The sequence below is a fragment of the Palaemon carinicauda genome, chromosome 19 (assembly GCF_036898095.1).
Source record: "Palaemon carinicauda isolate YSFRI2023 chromosome 19, ASM3689809v2, whole genome shotgun sequence".
NCBI classification, from domain to species: Eukaryota; Metazoa; Arthropoda; class Malacostraca; order Decapoda; family Palaemonidae; genus Palaemon; species Palaemon carinicauda.
The window spans coordinates 70,190,517-70,212,095 of record NC_090743.1 but is presented as its reverse complement, the minus strand read 5'-3'; the positions used below and the strand labels follow the sequence as shown (position 1 = coordinate 70,212,095).

Genomic DNA, 21,579 nt, shown 5'->3' with positions numbered 1-21,579 from the left:
TCCAACCAAGCTCTTTGACCATAGCAGCATGCATTGATAGTCCATCAAAAGTCAAGAGATAATTTTGACCCTCACTGAATGCAGCTTAGCCAGACATTGCCTTAACAAATTAACATGCTCAGCTCTTCCTTCTTGAGATGAGCATTAAATGATTCAAATTTGTTAGCGATCTATCAAAATCTTCATCCTTGAAGTGCTTAGAGCATAATCGTGAACTAGTAGTTGTAGCAAAATTTTCTCGTTGCGTAACTCTAACTCATTCCTTTCTAAGGGACTCATCTTTTGGAAAACTGTAAAACAAACGTACCAAAGATATTAATGATGTAGAAGAAATAATGATAATGATTAGTAATCATAATAAACAATGACAATATTGATATTATAGGTTTTGATAATGTTAATGAATTCAACAGCAGAGCCAATATTCTTGCTGCTGCAAGCATTCAGTACTTTTCTAGTTTTACAATTTTATACAGCATTACATTGAAAATTGAGCACTTGCCAATGAAATGTAAATAGTAGGATTTAAAATTTTGTTTAATCTTTGAGTACATCCATAAGCATTACATGAGGTTGGCATTATTAACTGAAGAGTAGGAATAATTTGTAGGGTGTCGATGCATATAATGAGCTACCAGCCATCAGGTCGCGACCTTTTTGCCTACAATTGTCCGAGACGGCTCATTTCACTTATTCCGCTTGGGGGCATCTCCAGTCATTTCATTTAACCTTCTTGTTGTAAGTTGACGACTACCTGTATATTTTTTACGTCCCCATTACCCTAGGGAGGTGGGAATTGGGCAATGGTGAGGGATATGGAGTCTTACGGCTCCAAAAAGTCTTACTTGGACAAGTCACATTGTTTAGTTATTACACAATTATACGGATTGTCCAGGCAGCTATGTTGTGCATATACATGAAAAATTAGCTAGGGATCATGGTGTTCCACTATAAAGTTTGTACAAATCACAGAGGATCACCCCAGATCTAAAACCAGCCAGTTAGTTAGGACTTCCACCCATGTAAGGGTGAGTCTGTATAAAGATCGAAAAGGTTTGTAATAGAGTGTTGGAACAAATGACAAAGTTGAGAGTAATTTGTATTTTTCTTAACGATAAAAAACCATGAGCTATTTATACAGATTTCTTCCGTCATCACCTATCCCTCTGCAAGTCCTGCCTGCAATCAAATATGGCAATATAGCACAGGTGTGTGTGATGGGAATAGCCGGTACTACCCCCTACACCCCCTTCCCTTCCGCTAACTAGTGTTGGGTAGTTATACCTCATTAAAAGTCTTATGGCTAGTATCTAGTTTTGGTGAAAGTATATTTTCTATTAAAAACCCAAGGTTTGTATCATTATGAAAAATAAAAATTACTTTGAAATTTGTAATTTTGTAAGACATTTGCAAATGTTGGAATGTATGAAATGAAAATGGATTTAGATCATAGGTAAATTGTTTAAGGGAAGGAAGAACTTTAAGTTTGTGTACAAGATAGTAGTAGTATTTTAGTAGTATTTACCTTTAATTTATATGTTAAGGGATGAATACAGGATTTCTTTTTAAGGAAGGTGACTGGAAAAGTTTCTACCATAGGTTTCAACTAAATTTCTCCCAATTTTTAATTAATATTTTCCAATTTGAAAAAAAAAGACGTCGGTTAAAACCTAAAGGCTCCCATTTTTTACCAAATTGCAAAAATCAAAGATAAAACAATGAGATAAATTCTCTACTAAAGGTACCATATAAATTTTTAATATAACAAAAAAATAAAAATAAGTTACTGATTTTCAATGAACTTTGCAAACGGAAAAGAATATACGCACTACATGTATTCAACAAAAATTAAAAGATTATTTAAAAAATAGAAGACTAAAATTTACAAATTTCCTATGGTACGTTTGAAGCAAAATTTAACGAGGAATTCACTGGATTTTAAATGATAGAAATTGGACTATAAATATGGAAGAAGATAGGTTTTGAAGTGCAACAATAATAGGAAAACTTACTTTTGAGATATCGGCTGACAAAGATTATGAAAAAAAGATCACTAAAAATTAACATAAAGCATTATAAGTACTTAGATTGTGTTTCTGGCATTCTTGGGGGTACCTTTATGGTACCTGGTCCCCTTACTTATGGTTCCTGGTCCCTCACTTTTTAATAAAAAAAGTGGTATTATAATGAAAAATAAGTTATATTTCATAATTCTTTATACTTTGTTATATTTTTATCACATTTTATACTTTTAAGTTATATTTTATCATTTTTTTGTACTTTAAGTTATATTTAATAATTTTTTAAACTTTGTTTTTTTATTTATACTTTTTTATGCAAGAAATTAAAAAAGAAAAATATTTTCACCCATTTTTAGATGAAATAAAGCTTTGAAATTTTATGTCTGATAAGAGCACTCGATGCGCATGTCATTGGTGCCAAAAAATTGATATTCGTAAATTTCACCCAAAATTCCAATTTTTTTCAGTCGTCCTCCTTAACCCAGTTTATTGACCTAAGAAAATATGGTTGATTCACAATGATGGAATAGACCACAGTCCCAGGTGTAGCGGGGTGCTAAGAGTCTCCCTGTTTATAAATACTAAAGAAAAATTCAAAAATGGTAATTGGAATGTTGGAACCATGAATCAGATTGGGAAGTTACAGCAAGTAGCGAATAAATTCATGAAATATAGTTTGGATATCTTGGCCCTAAGTAAAACACGTAAGAGGATTGGTGAAGAAATTCTAGACCAAGGCAATATATATATCAACTTAGGAGGAACAGGTAGAGCTGGTACACATGCACCAACACTTGATTCCCCTGAAGAAAGGAAAGATGAATACTATAAAGAACTGCAGAGTGCAATGAGAGATGAAAATTGTGATTGGTGACTTCAATGCTAAGGTTGGAAGGAATAATCAAGGTATAGAGAATGTGATGGATGTTGAGTGTCTTGCCAAAGTTGCAAATAAAAAAAGAGAACATTTGATAAGTTTTTGTTCAAGAAAAAACTTGTTATTGGAGGTACTCTTTTCCAGCACATGGATATCCACAAATATACAAGGACTTCACCATATGGCAATTACAAAAATGAAATAGATCATGTAACCATTAATAAAGAGGAGGAGGAGGAATCTGAGAAATGTAAGAAGCTATAGAGGTATAGATATTGGTAGAGATCACCAGCTCCTCATTGGCACACTGAAATTAAAACTGAAAGCCTCCAACAGCAATATAGGCTAGATAGAATACAACTAAGCCTCTAGAAGATAAGCACAGAAAAACCTTTGCAATTGAATGTAGGAATTGATTTGAAGTCCTAGAGACTTTAGGAGAAGAGGAGCAGACAATTAATGAAGAATAGTGTGATATTATCAGTCAGATGGTAGTGAAGTTTTGGGACATGCTGTGACAAGGAGAAAACCAGGGGTATTAAATGATACTTGGGATACTATAAAAAGAAGACAGACGGAAATTGATTGCTTAAAGTTTTAAATTGAGTAATTAGAATTACAAGGTAGAGCATGTTAAGAATTCCAGTATTGATTTTGAGATCAAAAGAAAAGCCAAGAATGACTGGAGATAATATTTGTATAGGAAAGCAGGTAGTGGCTATGATGTAAGAATTGCTCATAAAATTATTAATGAAATCTCTACGGGGGCAAAGAAGAAGCATATACACATCAAAAAGAGAGATGAATCTGTTATAATAACAGATGAAGAAATGCAACTTTGGATGGAACACTTTAGTGAGGTCATGAATATGAGATATAAAGGGAATAATTTGATCAATACACATGAAGCTGAGGATGACCTTGATGTGCCCATGAATGAATCCAGTGTGTTTGAAGTCGAAGCTATCATTGAAAAATTCAAGAGATGGAAAACCCCTGGATATGATGGAATAACTGCTGAGATGATATTGGCTGAAAATGAAGTGACAACCAGAATACCTACGAGATTATTTGGTAGAATGTGGTGTAAAGAGGCAAAGCCTGATGAATGGGAGTTATGAGCGTTGGTGAAAATGGCAAAAAAAGATCTGACTGATTGCAATAACTACAAAGGCATCACTCTTGATGGTATTTGTGGACTGAAAAATACTTTGATAGTGTGCACAGGCCAATTTTGGGGAAAGTATTATTATGGGTTCATTTTAAATATGGAAATTTGATTGCCTGTTCATGAGCATAGCTAGTGCAAAGTTAATGTTAGTGGAGTTCTATCAAACAAATTTCCAGTTAACAGTGGAGTCTCCATGGAAATGTGTCACTACCTATGTTGTTTAACCTCCTGATGGATATTATAATGCATAGAACAGTTGGGGATGGTGGAGAAGGATTGAACTTGATTGGTAACAGGAAATTAGCTGACTTAGTGTATTCTGATGACACTGTCTTTATTAGCAGAACACCACAGGACTTGCAAAGCTTGCTTACCAGAATTCATGAAATGTCACATGAGGTTGGGTTCATGATAAATAGAAGAAAGACAGAGATTATGAAAATGGTATATGCAATGGAAGATGAAATATCATTGGAAGGAGAAAGGATTAATGAGATGAAATAATTTAAATATTAAGAACTATGATCTTTAATACAGAATCTTTAGAATTCAAGTTTAATGAAAGATTGATAAAAGCAAATCAAACAATGGCAAGGTTAAGTAAAATTTGGAATTCAAATCACCTAAAGTTACATATAAAAACCAGGCTATATATCAGTTAAGTGAGATTGGTGTACCTGTATGGACATGAGTTATGGTACACAATTAAACAACATTCCACAGATTTTGTAGATTTGAGAACAAAGCCCTTAGATGAATATTGGGAGTTAATGGCAGGACAGAATTAGAATTGAAACTAAGAAAGATTACTAAAGTGCTATATGTGGATGAGATCAAGGTGAATGGTAGATGGAGATGGTTTTGGCATGCTCTTTGCACTCCCTAAGAGAGATCAGTTCACCAATTTTTCAATTGGCCTCTATGCCTCTATAAGGCACTAGAATAGTTGGAAGACCCAGGCCTACATGGCTGAAGACTATGAAACGTTAAGTAGGAGATGATAAATGGAGAAGTATTGGTTTAAAAGCTCAAGATAGAGACGGCTGGCAAAATCTAATTAAGGCCCTTTGCGTCAATAGGTATGGGAGGAGATGATGGTGATTATAACTGATTAACATGGTGGAGTCAAAATGGATTCAAGAGAAGATATTTATTATTTTTTTTTTTTTTTTTTGTAAAACAGTATGTTGACCCAATAAGGGCTAGTGTCTATTGTGCCTTGCTCCTTGCTCAGCATACTGTATGGCTAAATGAAATACTGTATTACACTGTGTGGAGTAATAAAACTTCTCTGAAATTTCTATCTTGGGCACACTTGCTTCATTGATTTTGGCTTTATGTTTTTCTTCTATTTCCTTTGGTATTGGCCCACCAAGTCATACAATTTTCACTTTATATTTAAAGCAGATTTTTTTTGCCAACTTTAGATATTTTAGTGTAGCTGTGGAACAACTTGGTTTTGTAGTTAAAATACTTTTGAGACTAATAAAAAAATCTAAGTTTCAAGCATTGAAAATCATCATCTGATATGATGTAAGATTGTCTCCTTTATTTCAACAGAATGACCCCCCAAATGTTTGACATCTTGCGAATCATCCTCATATTAGCTGTTGGATTGTTGCGGTTAGGCATGATGCCTTATTATCTACAGTCTTACTTAAACATAGCACATGAAAAGATTGAGTTGCAGAAGAAGGAATCTGGCCGCATTTCAAATAAGGATTTGCAAAAGAAGGTTTGTATATATATATTTTTAGTGAACAAAGCTCATGACTGTCACGACTGAGATGGTGTGGGCATATGTGGAGGATGGATGGTGGGTAGTGAGTGAGGAAGGTTTGAGAGGAACCTTTTGGGGGGATATCGAGAGGGAAGAAGAGAATTATATGGTGAGATAAAGTGAAAAGTTATATGGAGAAGAGGTTTGGGGGAAGATGTCTTTGATAGAAGGCATTTGAGGGGATGCTCAGGCAACTGACCACTTAATGTAGGAATAATGATTTGAAAGAAGATTTTAATGAACAATATGTTATGAGGTTTTATGTTGAATGCTTAGTATTATGGGAATGTAAATCTTCCTTGGTTTGTTTTAAGATAAATGAAGAGAAAATAAAATTATTTCAAAATATACAGTATGGTCAAAATGCACTACAATTTATAAAGAAAAAAAGATTTGAAGGATTGCAATAGGGTAGTTGGGTAGTTCATTATTAAATTTCAAAACAAGATGCTGTTAACATGCAGACATAAAGAAATGAGGAGTAAACCTTTTTCACATACGGCTAATAATAAAGGAGGTTTGTGATCTCCATTTAGTTGCCCCTACTCTTTTATTTTGTTTCCAGAAAATCTGTGTATGTCGGTTATGCTCAGCGGCATGGCCAGAAGTATAACTATGGGTGATAGGAATTGTAGTTAGTAAATGGGGAAGGAATGGGAAGGGTTGAATCTGTGTGTGCATGTCTATGAAAATATTTAGCCATCATTTTTGACGGGTTGCATATACTAGTATGGAGATAGTAGAATTTACATTGGCATTAACAAATTATGAGAAAATATAGTACTTTAAAATTATATCCTAAATTTGGGGGCATCATCATTGATGATGTTCCCGTGAAGATTATTATTAAAGTTCACCAGTGAAAAGGGTGAAAGGCCTATGGTACACAGAAATACTGCATTGGGATGCTGATTCTATATTGAGTAGATGTGCTATTTCTTGGTATGCCAACAGTTTTGTTACTAATGGAAATTCCCAAGTCAATAATAGGGCATTTCCTTTTGCCCCATGGTGGGTAATGCCTCCAGTGTCCCTCACACGTTATGCCGTAGGCCTTACTCACCTTTTAGCTGTCTACTTTACATTTGTTCTAGGTTTCTTCTGTGTGGCTGCCTTGCCAGTTTTTTTTTTCTTTTTGAGAAATACATAACTTTTCCTAGAAAATTATTAATGGTACAGTTAGAAATGATGGATTTAAAGTATTACAGTACTGTATTATTATTTTTTAAATATGTAACTTCCCTGGTAGTTACATATATATAGCTTAAATCCCGTGTTTCGTGGCGCGCACGGCAGAAATTCAAATTTCGCGGCAATCGCCGCCATGACAGGTGGTCATAGATGAGCGCCATCTCTCATAGGTTACTAGAACCATTCCCAACGTTCCTCAGAAATTCCCTGCCGTTGATTGAGTCAACACCTAGGAAATTCGTTTCGCTGATATATTACTTTATTCTACAATTTGGTGAAGTACCTACCTTTCAACTATCGAAGATATTGGATTTTCCTTTTCACATGAATAAGATAGTTTTTTGTTGGTCCAACTTGGACAGTTTAATTTAACTTGATTTTCAAGATGGCTCTGTTAAACTTTGTGTGTAGGGCTAGACCGGCTTTCAAGCTGCTCTTGTTTCCCACACAATATGTAGCAGAGGGCATGTGTGTATTGGTTTTCTTTTCTATATTCGTAAGATTGAAATGAATAGGGTCAAGGAATTTTTCCCCCTACTTTATTAACTAACGAACAACTCTTAAAGATATAATGGAAGGAAAAACATTATTATGTGACGTAAACTCTTAACAGGGCGAGATCTGAATGCCTTGAAAGAAATCAGTCTGCCATCGCGATGATGTCACAGGCGTAATGTACTTAGTATGACTTGCAAATATGTGAATTATTTTCTTTTTCTTGCAAGAAATGTTTAAAATATTAACTTACTAAGCATAAGTACTTTAATTTTTATAATGTAGGGAAATATATTATTTTTAAGTATATATTTGTCCTATTAGTATATTTCCTTTAGTTAATATTCGATTTATAGAGAGATTTCACGATCGCACAGTCAGTTTACGCTACATAGTACTCTTTGTCGATCGTTATTGTTTCACAATACTTTGTATCGTTATTTAATATTTTGATTTTGAGAATACTAATATTAATCATATAACCTATTGTATTTTCTTTCTAGCCCATGGCAAAAGAGTATAACCTCTCGCAACAGGCAGGTCTATTATGATTTAATGTGAAATAGTTAAAAGTGCTAGTGTTCAGTGGCACGTAAAATGACGCAGTGCAGTGGAGGGTGCGTTCGTTCGTGTCCGTCATACTCCTAGCCCGGGACCTCTTCCATGCTCCCCAACCCCTGGGAAAAGGAAAATTGAAAGGCGAAGGGAGATGTTAGACCTTGATCAGCGAACGAACGTCCCCTCGAGCGATCCTGTTGACGTATCCCAGTACGCTCACCCTCGTCATTGGAAAGGCGAGGTAAAAGTGTTATCCTCGCCGTCGGTTGACGCGAGGCTGGCGTTTTACATTTTCCCTTCCTGCTAGACAAGAGAGTTGCTTGTCATGGAACCGAGCGTCGAGATCGCTCCCTCACAGCGATCTGGTCGCGGTTCGGGAGGTGGTATAGATCTTGACGATCCCTCACAGCATGCTGGACGCATGCAGCATGCGCAACGCTTGGTGGACTCACGTGAGCAGGATGCTTCCTTGCAGCATTCTGGACGCATGCAGCTTGCTGGACACATGCGAGCGGGCCGCTGCCCCGCGTCAGGATCGCGAACGTCATAGATCCAAGCGCGCTCTCGCGGTAAGAACGCACGTGAGCGGCAGCGCTCATGGACCAGCGATCTGGACGTGTTACGGGAGGCGGCAAGGATTTTGACGCTCCCTCACAGCATGCTTAACGCATGCAGCATGCTGGATGCACACGCGTCAGGATTGCGCACGTCATAGTTCCAAGCGCGCTCTCGCGGCAAGAACACATGCGAGCTGCAGCGCTCATGGACGCTCCCTCGCAGCGATCTGGATGCGTTAGGGGAGGCGGCAAGGTTCTCCCTCGCGGCATGCTGGACGCATGCAGTCAGGACTTGTCCACACAGCATGATAGACAAGCAGTTGTCTCTCCTGCTGGACACGCAGCTAATGCTTCCTCACGTCACGCTGTAAACATACAGCATGCGGGACACACGCTGGACGTACGCAAGCAGGACTTACCCTCGCAGCATGCGGGTCACTATGTTGACGCTTCCTTGCTGCATGATGGACTTATGCTTGAAGCACTTGAACATGACTCTTCCTCGAGACATGGTGGACGCAGCATGACTCTTCTTCGCAGCATGGTGAACACATGCGGGACGCAAGCATGCAAGGCGAGGCGTGTTTTCTCCCACTCGTTCTTCTTCGGAGATCGCTATCCCTTTAGAGGATGTGGCTGCCCCACAGAGACTTTTACAGCCCCCTGGGTGGATCGCCGAGTCTCTCAAGGAATGCTAGCAAATGAGGCATTAAAAACTATGAAGACAGCCTCCTTATCAGGTATGCCAGGATAGATCTCAGAGAAGGAAACGCAGAAAACTCTTCATGCAGCAGAGCTTATAGATTACTTGCAGTTCTGGCTGACTTATATCCGGAGGACTTTTCAGCAGGCTATACCTCGGAGCCCGCCCTCGCAGTTTTTGAAGGGTGGACCCCAGAAATCTTTCTCTTTCAATGAAACATTGTTAGACAGATCGGTCGAGAGGTCTTTTTCGACTCTGAACGATTGGATTCTCAAGACAAAGAACAAGGAAGGACAACCTTTTCCTTTCCCCCTACGAGACTGGCTTCTAGATCCTGTGTGTGGTACAAGCCTGGGGAGGTTCTCGGTTTGGATGTTCCTACCTTCTCCCAAGGAGACTTCTCCTTTTCGTTGATGCCTCACGTAGTCCAGCCATGACTAAGGCTAAGGTGATGCCGTCCACGTCGGAGATGGATCACTTACTGAAGGGCATATTCAGACACCATGAGGGACGGGTCGGTCGAACTCACAACCCTTTTTCACAGCAAAGTTCCTCTTCCCTTCAGAGCTAGTGAAGGACTTATAGGCTGCTATTACGCACAAGCAATGCTAGATCTGATTGCTAAGGACTGTGAAGAAGTGCTTCCGACTAACCTTGTAGCCGGGAAGGAGAAGGAAGCTCTCCTACGCGTCGGCCCTTTCGTGGGAGAGTTGGTTTAGAAGAGGCCAGGGAATGGGTGCTGGAGGTCAACCTCTTAACCCCAAACAGCAACCAAACCCCAAAAGTGATCTCAATCTCCAGACACAAGTATTCCACTACTGGCAACAGCTCTTGCAAGAGCAGGTTAACCAGATGCTGTCAAAAGCAGCAATAGAAGTGGTAGAAGTCCTCTCATCAGAGGGATTTTACAACAGAATTTTTCAAGTTCCGTAGAACTCGGGGGGCTGGAGACTTGTTCTGGACGTAAGTCCTCTGAACAAGTTCATAAGCAAGTCAAGTTTTCCTTGTAGTCTTCTGCATCAGTCCTAGCAGGCACCAGACAGGGAGACTGGATGGTGTCGTTAGATCTGCAGGACGCGTATTTCCACATTCTGATACACCCAAACTACAGAAATTTTCTGAGATTCGTGTTCCAAGAAACTACTTATCAGTTCAAAGCACCTTGTTTTGGACTGAGCGCAGCTCCCTACGTTTTTCACCCGAGTGGTTGTCAACGTGGCTCGCTGGCTACATTTGAAGGGAGTACGGTTATCAATGTACCTGGACGATTGGCTACTCAGAGCCAGGTCGCAAGAAAGTGTCTGGAGAGTCTTCAATTACAATGTTCTTGACGCAACGGCTAGGTCTAGTGGTGAACCTAGCAAAATTTCAACTGACTCCCTCGCAAACATGGTTTCTCGGGCTTTTCCAGCCCCGAAACGCATTCTAGATTGCCTAGAAAAGGTGCGACACTTCCTGACATACGGTCCTGCTCGGTAGGAGAATGGATGAGTCCACTGGGTACCCTCTCATCGATCGAGCAGTTCGTATCCCTGGGGAGACTTCATTTACGGCCTCTTTAATTCCATCTTGCAAATTTTGGACGAGAGGTCAAGGTCTAGAAAAGTGGTTGCCGATTCCTCTGGGGATCAGGAATCACTTGAGTTGGTGGCACGATGCCAACAAACTCCTGGACCTCGAACTTTATCAGAGGAACCCAGACCTAGCGTTGTATTCCGACGCCTCAGACGTGGGGTGTGGTGCAACACTGGGGAAGGTCGAGATATCGAGTCTGTGGGAAGAGTCTCAGGAGCTAGTGGCTATTCACCTAGCATTAATACACTTTCAGGAGGGAGTCCAACGAAACTTAGTTCAGGTCAACGCAGACAACACCACAGCGTTGGCCTACATCAAGAAGCAGGGAGGCACTCGTTCAGACTCACTTTACGAGGCTGCGAAAGATCTACTACTGTGGGCGAAAGCGAGGGACATAACCCTGATAACTTGCTTCATAGAAGGGGAAAAGAATGTCAGGGCGGACCTCTCAGCAGAGGAAGACTAAGTTCTAACTACAGAGTGGACCCTACATCATGAGGTGTACACCAGCCTTTGGATGTTTTGGGGTCAACCCTCGATAGACCTCTTCACTACATAATTGACAAAGAGGTTGCCAGTGTATTGCTCTCCAGTCCCAGACCTGGAAGCAGCTGCAGTGGACGTTTTTCTCTTGGACTAGGGGGTCCTAAACGTGTACGCTTTTCCACCATTCAAGATCCTGGACAGAGTCCTGAAAAAGTTCAAGGAATCGCACAACGCCCGCATGACCCTGATAGCTCCGTTTTGGCCCATGAGACCTTGAGTTGCAGAGGTGATGGAATGGCTGGTAGATACCCCCAGAACGTTACCAAGTCGGAGCGATATACTCAACAGCCCCACATAGAGAGTTAACTAAAATTCCAAGATCATATCAGGTTCTAAATACCTATCCCAAACGCTGGCAAGGGTGAAGGGCTTTTCAAGGGAAGCTGCACGAGCTATCACGAGAGGTAGAAGGACATCCACTCTTAGAGCTTACCAATCTAAGTGGGAAGTGTTTAGAGAATGGTGCAGGACTAACAAACTTTCCTCTACCAGTACCTCTATAGCCCAAATAACAGACTTTCTGTTGCATCTGCGAACAAAAGAGAAGCTGGCTGTACCTACCATCAAGGGTTACCGCAGCATGTTAGCCTCCGTCTTTCGTCACAGACACATTGACGGGTCAGGTAACAAGGATCTCTCGGATCTCATTAGAACTTTTGAGACTGCTAAGAGAAAGGACAATCCAACCCCCTCTTGGAACCTGGATGTAGTCCTGGCCTTTTTTACCTCAAGTAGGTTTGAACCTCTTGACAAGGCTTCTTAGAAGGATCTTACCAAAAAGACACTATTCCTAATTGCATTGGCTGTAGCATTGGCTACAGCCAAAAGAATAGGAGAGTTACAAGCCATCGGCAAGAAGGTGGGTTTTAATGGAGACAATGCAATTTGCTCCCTTCAGCTAGGCTTTCTCGCCAAAAATGAGAATCCTTATCGACCTTGGCCAAGATCTTTTACCATCCCAGAGATATCTCACTTAATTGGACAGGAAAAAGAGAGAGGCCTTTGTTTAGTGAGAACTCTAAAATTTTTATCTGCATGCGTCCAAACACCTGAGAGGACAAGCAGACAACTTCTGGTGCTGAGTTAAAATGCCCTCTTTGCCTTTATCAAAGAATACCCTGGCTTTTTTCATTAAGGATTTGATAAGGGAAGCTCACCAGAATTGTGAAGTAAGAAGTTTTCCCTATCCACATGAGGTTAGAGCTTTAGCAACTTCTATGGCTCACAAGCACAATAGGTCAATGAAGTAAATTTTGGAGGCTACTTTCTGGCAAAGTAAATCAATCTTCACAGACTGTTATCTCAAGGATGTCCAGACACAATGTGAAGATTGTTGTTCCCTGGGTCCTTATGTTACCTCCAGCGTCGTAGTTGGAGAAGGGTCTACTGCCTCTTCACTATAACCTTTTTTATTATATACCCTTGCCTTTTTTCTTGTACTTGTGTTCATAGGCTGTCTGTGAAGGTTGTTGCAGCCTTCCACAGTTTGGGATGCAAGTTAAGTTAGTTTTTTATGGTGTGTGTTTTTAACTTTGGAGTAGGTGGTCAGAATCATTATCCATGGCTATGCCAGGGTAGCAAGGGTGGAGGTCTAGCCATGCTAAGGTTGAGGACCTTTTGGCAGCACCACAGAGACTTTTACAGCCCCCTGGGTGGATTGCTGAGTCTCTTGAGGAATGCAGGCAAATGAGGCAGAATAACTATGAAGCCAGCTTCCTTATCAGGTAAGAACCAGATTATTGGTACGACTAATTGTAGCTATTAATAATTATACGAATTCCCGATGGGATGAGGTTTTCTACCCGCCACTAATGGTGTCAATCAGCTATTTATATGTAACTACCAGGGAAGTTACATATTTAAAAATGGTATTTTTATTATAAAATTAATGTTTAAATATACTTACCTGGTAGTTACATATATAAAAGGGCCCTCCCTCCTCCCCTCTGAAAACAGGGTATGGAATTTCTGAGGAATATTGGGAATGGTTTTAGTAACCTATGAGAAATGGCACTCATGTACTGTCATGGCGGAGATTGCCGCGAAATTTGAATTTCTGCCGTGCGCGCGACGAAACGCGGGATTTAAGCTATATATATGTAACTACCAGGTAAGTATATTCAAAAATTAATTTTATAATAAAAATACCATATTATTATTATTATTATTATTACTAGCTAAGCTACAACCCTAGTTGGAAAAGCAAGAGGCTATAAGTCCAAGGGCTCCAACAGGGAAAAATAGCCGAGTGAGGAAAGGAAATAAGGATATAAATAAACAATATAAGAAGTAATGAAAATTAAAATATTTTAAAAACATTAACAACATTAAAACAAATATTTGATATGTAAACTATAGAAGGACTTATGTAAGCCTGTTCAACATAAAAACATTTGCTGCGAGTTTGAACTTTTGAAGTTCCACTGATTCAACTACTCGATGAGGAAGATCATTCCACAACTTGGTCACAGTTGGAATAAAACTTCTAGAGTACTGTATAGTATTGAGCCTCATGATGGAGAAGGCCTGACTATTAGAATTAACTGCATACCTAGTATTATGAACTATAGGGAACTGTCCGGGAAGATCAGAATGTAAAGGATGGTCAGAATTATAAAAAATCTTATGCAACATGCGTAATGAACTAATTGAACGACAGTGCCAGAGATTAGTATTTAGATCAGGAATAAGAAATTTAATAGACCATAAGTTCCAGTCCAACAAATTAAGATGAGAATCAGCAGCTGAAGACCAAACAGGAGAAGAATACCCGAAACAAGATAAAATGAAAGAATTAAAACACTTCTTCAGAATAGATTGATCACCAAAAATCTTGAAAGGCTTTTTCAATAAGCCAATTTTTTGTACAATTGAAGATGACACAGACCTATTGTGTTTCTCAAAAGTAAATTTGCTGTCGAGAATCACACTTAAAATTTTAAAAGAGTCATACAAAGTGAAAGAAACATTATCAATGCTGAGATCAGGATGTTGAGGAGCCACGGTCCTTGACCTGCTTACAATCATACTTTGAGTTTTGTTAGGTTTCAACTTCATACCCCATAATTTGCACCATGCACTAATTTTAGCTAGATCTTTATTTAGTGATTCAGTCTTGGTTTATTTTATATTAATGGTATTTGTAACTATGTTCACTAACAGTATTTATAGTTCTAATCTCTAGATGTTTGGGATTAAAAACTTTTTAATGGGAAATTATACATTATAAATGTACATTACAGTTTTTTCAAGTGAAATTTATATAATATTGCCCAAAAGGTGTGTTGAAATTTAAATTTTATCAATATTTTTCAGATTGCAAGAGTTTTTTATTACCTGTGTGTAGTCACCCTTCAGTACGTCGCACCGATTATTCTCTGCGTGTTTTTAGCATTGATGTTTAAAACTCTAGGTAAGCTAGTAATATCCTATAGTTTATTAGTTAGGTAATTAGAATTTATAGAAAAGAAAATAACACTTGAATATTTTGTTGTTGTTGTAAATTGCCTGGGCCTTGTTGCCATGCATGGGCTCTTGCAATCTCGTAGCCTGTAAAATAGTAAATAAGTTAATGATTTATGATAATTGTTATACAGAGGCTATTTGTATTGTTGCTTGTGTTACAACCCCCATGTGTGAATGTAAAGACAGTCCTTAAGGTACAGACATCTGATTTTCGAAATATAAAAGTTACAAACGCAACTACTGCAAGTAAAAAATATGTTCAAACTCCATGGAGTTATAATTTTAAAATTAGCGCCACTCCCGAATGGCTCCCAATCCAGGCGCTGCCACCCAGGGTGGGCAGCACCAACCTACTTTATTCAAAATATATTGTGTTTGCTATTGTGATCGCTGTAGCTGTTTGTGTGTTTTACCTCCGCCATATTTTTGCCTTATTACTTTTAAATTACAATAACATTAACTATGGCTGATAAGTAAATATCTAGTGGTAGTGCAATGAAGCACAAAATTAATGGCAATAGTGCTAGTAGTGTGAAGAAATGCTAAGCCATTTCAGTAGAAAGGAAAGTAGCCATTATTACAAAACTAGATAGCGGGGAAAAGAAGGCAGATATTGTGCGTGTATGTCAAATAAATTGTAAATCAATTGGCATGATTATAAGACGACAATGAGTTATCCGCTGACGGCGAATTATCCCAAGTGTCAGCTAACTTGTGTCCATCATATCTCTGTCACCGCAAGAAAATGGTTTAAAATCATAAGTTATATTATATCATTGTCTTCTATCTAATATTTACAATACAATGCATTGTACTATTTATTTGTTCTGGCACCAAATGCAACCCTTTCAGCTTTTTACTACAGGCCAGCTGAAACTAGCCGTAAAAATTTTAGCGAAGGGTTACTAACCTTCCCTGGTTAGTGAGGGGCAGTGGGAGGTAGACCCACCACCCTCCTCACACACGCAGTGACCAACATAAGCCACTTTGCATTTCAGTTTGGAGGAGAACAGATGTAATAGGATCTACTTTGCTTTATTCGGTTTAACAACAAAAATAAAGAAACAAATGCCCCAAAGAATTTTAACTTTCCTTTTTTCTTCAATACAGAATGGTTTCCGTAAGTGTTACCGTTTACTGTAACACACACTGCCTCCGCTCACCTTTGTTCCTATAGCTTCGATGTAAGAAGGGTAGTAGAAGCAGACTGAGGAGGAGGATTTCCCCTCCCTAGGATTCCTCTTATGGGATTAGATTCGTCCATTCCCTGCAAGTTGTTTGGAGCGGTCATTGTCGCAGATGGTGATGCCTGCCGACCGCTTGTGGTCACTGCCTCTCCCATCGTGGCCCAGGGTACAACGATGCTCTTGAGCAACATTTCTTTCGGGTCATTGCTGCAGATGTTGATGTCTGCCGACCGCTAGCGGTAGCCGCCTCTCCCATCAACTAGTCTTGTAGAGAGATAACAATGCTATTGGAGCTGTATGAGGCCAAACCCTTCGGGATGTGTGCCTCCTGGTTTATATTTCTTATATGGGAGAAACCTCTCGTAGGCCATATCTCTTTGGGGTTCTTGCCTCCACCGTACCTCTTCAAAATACAACATAGCTCATGGACCTTTAAAAGGCCAGGAACTTCGAGACCTGGCCGTAGTTTCATACTCTTAGGAAGGAGAAACTTCTGTTCTTTGACAAAAGAATGATGTGCCTTATGCGCTTACATGTATAACCCCTCACCCAGTGAGGTTAGGGGCGAGGAGTTCAGAGCGCTACCCTCTACGAGGGGCTAAGATTGCTACCATCTTCGAGCTTACCTACTCGCTCGCTGCAACATACAGTTGAAGGAGCCCAACTGTAGAGGGTGTTTAGCGCACATGTCATTCTATGCGTTTAATACCTCACTCACCCATGCCATGGGGACTTTTTATATACCACACAAGTACGGTGAGAACAGCCTAACTATATTCAAAACATCTTTTACCTTTGTCTTCTCACTATGAATAAGCAGTAACTATGGGACACCTAGCTCGCTATACAAGAGAGAGATATCATGCACAGACATTTACGTTGCCAGCACATGCTGATGCACAATGAATTAAACAAAAGATATCATGTACAGACATTCAAGTTGCCTACACATGCGGATGTGCAAATGTATCGTCAGCGTTTTGTGAGTGGTTGCTGACATTATTTAGCATTTTTTATGGCTCACCAGCGCTCTCTAACGTTCTCATCGCTAACCCTCACCTCACAAAACAACTAGTGCACAAGACCTTCCTTGCTAACCTCTGGGCTCCTGGCAAGGGTTTGGGTTCTTTCATGCTTAGGCAAATAACCCTTGCATGTCAGATTATTCATTTTCATAAGAGAAAGCCTACCTAACACTAAGGAAAGGTGTGCAAGGAACTCCCTTCTGTAATGAGGTCTGAGCAACTGCAGGTGCTCGCTAACTACTACTACTAATGAATTACTATGTCTTGGCCGTTGGTAATCATTCGCCTCCACCTCGTCCTGTCTATAAAAATTTGTGTCACTTGATTTGGTATATAATTACCCCCTACAAGCTACCATCCTCATAATAAATAATATATGGATGACACGAGCTACTTTGGTTATGCATGCGCGCTTGCCCATACGCTTCTATACCTTGCTAGGGAGGTAGAAACCTAAAGTTGTACGACGAATCTCGATAGATATAACCCTCAGGGATCATTTCCGCAATTTAGGATGCCAGCTAACTGCTTGCGGCCATCACATGCCATCAATGAGTCTTGTTAGATGGCGAGTTTAGTGAAACGCATTCATTAGGAGTTACTTTTTTGGGCTTGTTTTCCCTTTGGAATGGAAGGCTCTTCGTAGCACTCACACACAGGTTTAGTGAGATATACCGTTGTAAGGTTAATTTTCGCCCGCCACTTCCCAAGGGAATAGCGTAAGCTTAGACTAACGTTTACGAACGATAGAAAGCACGTATTCATGGAATGGAGAGGTCTTCGGAGCACTCATACAATGGTCTTGTAAGACATAACCTTGAAAGGTTATTTTTCGCAAGCCTCTATTCCCAAGAGAATAGCATCAGTTTCTACTAACATGTTCAAAGTTTAGCAAGGTTGTACTGTATTCACTTATGGGAACGTTGGCTCCGCTCACAAGACATGCAGGCAAACATTTAATACCCATGTCAGTTTGATCGCTGCACTAGCTGCATGTACCTTTCATGGATGCCCACACGCCCATGAACATGTTAACAAGGCTACAACTAGTTGATGATTAATCTCTATGAGCAACAATTTTATGATTCGTCGCACATACTTTTTTCCACAAGCGAGCTCAGGCTCGTTTTCGTATACTTACCCAGAGGCAAAGAAGTACATTAGGCGCAACCACATGCAGGCAAGTGACCTTTTCGACCATTCAGGAATAGGTACCATCATACAATTAGAACTTTGTTCTATTATATCATTATTTTTTATGGTTATATTCTTTACGGGAAGTCAGAGTATGCATTCCCTCCTACCTTCCTGTAACCAGACTTAACTAGTTTACTCTTGAGTAGACTGTTCTATTTTCCAGCTGAAACTTCGCATAAGCGAATCTGGTCCCTGGGAGGTAACATTTGGAACTTATGCCAGTTTTACCGATCGGAAACAAAGAAATACAAACATTTTTTTGTTTCTTTAGAATTTCAGCCATAGGAAGAAGTGGTCTATATTGGGAACATTGATTAATGTTCTATTGGTTCTGGACAAAACGAATCATTCACATACACCGAAAAATCTGGCCTATTCTTTACATATTCTCCTCTGTCCTCATACACCTGACAACTCTGAGATTACCTAACAATTCTTCTTCTCTCAAGAGGTTAACTACTGCACTGTAATTGTTCAGTGGCTACTTTCTTCTTGGTAATGGTAGAAGAGACTCTTTAGCTATGGTAAGCAGCTCTTCTAGGAGGACACTCCAAAATGGTACCATTGTTCTCTAGTCTTGGGTAGTGCCATAACCTCTGTACCATGGTCTTCCACCATCTTGGGCTAGAGTTCTCTTGCTTCAGGGTACATCCGGGCACACTATTCTATCTAATTACTCTTCCTCTTGTTTTGCTAAAGTTTTTATATTTTATATGAGATATTTATTTTAATGTTATTAGTGTTCTTAAAATATTTTAATTTTCCTTTTTTCCTTTTTTCCTTTCCTCACTGGGCTATTTTCCCTATTGGAGCCCGAGCCCCTGGGTTTATAGAAACCTGCTTTTCCAATTAAGGTTGTAGCTTATCAAGTAATAATAATAATAATAATAATATAATAATAATAATAATAATAATAATAATAGCAATCATTAACCCTTTTACCCCCAATGGACATACTGGTACGTTTCACAAAATTCATCGCTTTACCCCTATGGACGTACCGGTACGTCCTTGCAAAAAACTGCTATTTACATTTTTTTGCATATTTTTGATAACTTTATGAGAAACTTCAGGCATTTTTCAAAGGAATGAGACCAACCTGACCTCTCTGACAAAAATTAAGGCTCTTAGAGCAATTTAAAAGAAATATATTGCAAAATGTGCTTGAAAAAGAAAACGCCTGGGGGTTATGGGTTGGAAAGTGCCAAATAGCTTGGGGGTAAAAGGGTTAAGGGATACAGTAGCTGTAATACCATCTTCCTCTAGGGAGTACTGACTACTTTAGTATTACCGATCTGTAAGCATACTTACACAACCAACTTTTATACACGATATCTTCAGATAGTCGTTCCGGGGGTTAGAACCCTGTGATACCTGATGGTAATTCTCCTATAATATCAATCGCAGAAATATTATACAGTAGGAAGCAGCCGGAGGGAACTTCCATAAGGACGACATGGCTACATCACCCAAAAATAGATTTTTCCTACGTCAAAATCCCTTTTATTGAAGGCAGTTGGAGGATGGGATTTTTCTTTCCCCTACAGAGCAGTTGCTTGCAATTAGTTGCATGTCTCGACATCAATCAACTTGAGATGGGTACTTGTTATTGTTACTATTACTTGCTAAGCTACAACCCTAGTTGGAAAAGCAGGATTCTATAAGCCTAAGGGCTTCAACAAGGAAAGTAGCCCAGTAAGGATAAAGAAAATACCTACAAGAGTAGCTTAAGGACAATATAAATTATTAATCTTCAAAATAGCAAGAAAAAGATCAATAAGATAGGCAATCTCTCAGTCCCTCCAGAGTACAGTAACTGATTATTATTATTATTATTATTATTATTATTATTATTATTATTATTATTATTATAGTAATTATAATAATAATCAACATACAAGTCGCCGTGGTTGTCTAACTTGTATGTTGATGGAGTGGTGAGAGGTGAATGCTCGAGTGCTGGGACGAGGATTGAAACTGGTAGATGAGAATGACCATGAATTGGAGGTAAATCAGTTGTTGTTTGCGGATGATACTGTACTGGTTGCGGACGCAGAAGAGAAGCTTCGCCGATTAGTGACAAAATGTGGAAGGGTGTGTGAAAGAAGGAAGTTGAGAGTTAATGTGGGTAATAGTAAGGTTATGAGATGTACGAGAAGGGAAGGTGGTGCTAGGTTGAATGTCATGTTGAATGGAGAGTTACTTGAGGAGGCGGATCAGTTTAAGTACTTGGGGTCTGTTGTTGCAGCAAATGGTGGAGTGGAAGCAGATGTACGTCAGAGTGAATGAAGGATGCAAAGTGTTGGGGGCAGTTAAGGGAGTAGTAAACAATAGAGGGTTAGGCATAAATGTAAAGAGAGTTCTGTATGAGAAAGTGATTGTACCAACTGTGATGTATGGATCGGAGTTGTGGGTAATGAAAGTGACGGAGAGACAGAAATTAAATGTGTTTGAGATAAAGTGTCTAAGGAGTATGGCTGGTGTATCTCGAGTAGATAGGGTTAGGAACGAAGTAGTGAGGGTGAGAACGGGTGTAAGAAATGAGTTAGCAGCTAGAGTAGATATGAATGTGTTGAGGTGGTTTGACCCTGTTGAGAGAATGGAAAATGGCTGTCTGCTAAAGAAGGTGATAAATGCAAGAGTTGATGGGAGAAGTACAAGAGGAAGGCCAAGGTTTGGGTGGATGGATGGAGTGAAGGAAGCTCTGGGTGATCGGAGGATAGATGTGAGAGAGGCAAGAGAGCGTGCTAGAAATAGGAATGAATGGCGAGCGATTGTGATGCAGTTCTGGTAGGCCCTGCTGCTTCCTCCGGTGCCTTGGTTGACCGCGGAGGTAGCAGCAGTAGGGGATTTAGTGTTATGATGCTTCATATGTGGTGGATAACTGGGGAGGGTGGGCTGTGGCACCCTAGCAGTACCAGCCGAACTTGGTTGAGTCCCTTGTCAGGCTGGGAGGAACGTAGAGAGGAAAGGTCCCCTTTTTTGTTTCATTTGTTTGGTGTCGGCTACCCCCCAAAATTGGGGGAAATGCCTTGGTATATGTATGTATGTATTATTTCTGGGCTCCGACCCGTGTCGCCCAGTGAAATGCTCCTATAGCACCATTTCTAAGGTATATAACTGCTATATATTACCAGAGAAAAAATTGCATGGGAATGCCAGGTTGAACCCAGCTCGCTCACCTGTATAAGGTGTCGATATAATACTGGGGCGCAATAAATCACAACCAGT

The 21,579-nt window shown here is 39.7% G+C and overlaps 1 protein-coding gene across 1 annotated transcript in view; it reads left to right on the top strand.

Annotated features, from left to right (window-relative positions):
• emei (transmembrane protein 161-like emei) overlaps nt 1-21,579 on the top strand; it is a 196,903-nt gene that overhangs the window by 123,261 nt on the left and 52,063 nt on the right. Inside the window, exons 8-9 of the mRNA XM_068393608.1 lie at nt 5,630-5,804; nt 14,790-14,886. Of these exons, the coding sequence (XP_068249709.1) occupies nt 5,630-5,804; nt 14,790-14,886 (272 nt within the window). The remainder of the gene's footprint in view (nt 1-5,629; nt 5,805-14,789; nt 14,887-21,579) is intronic.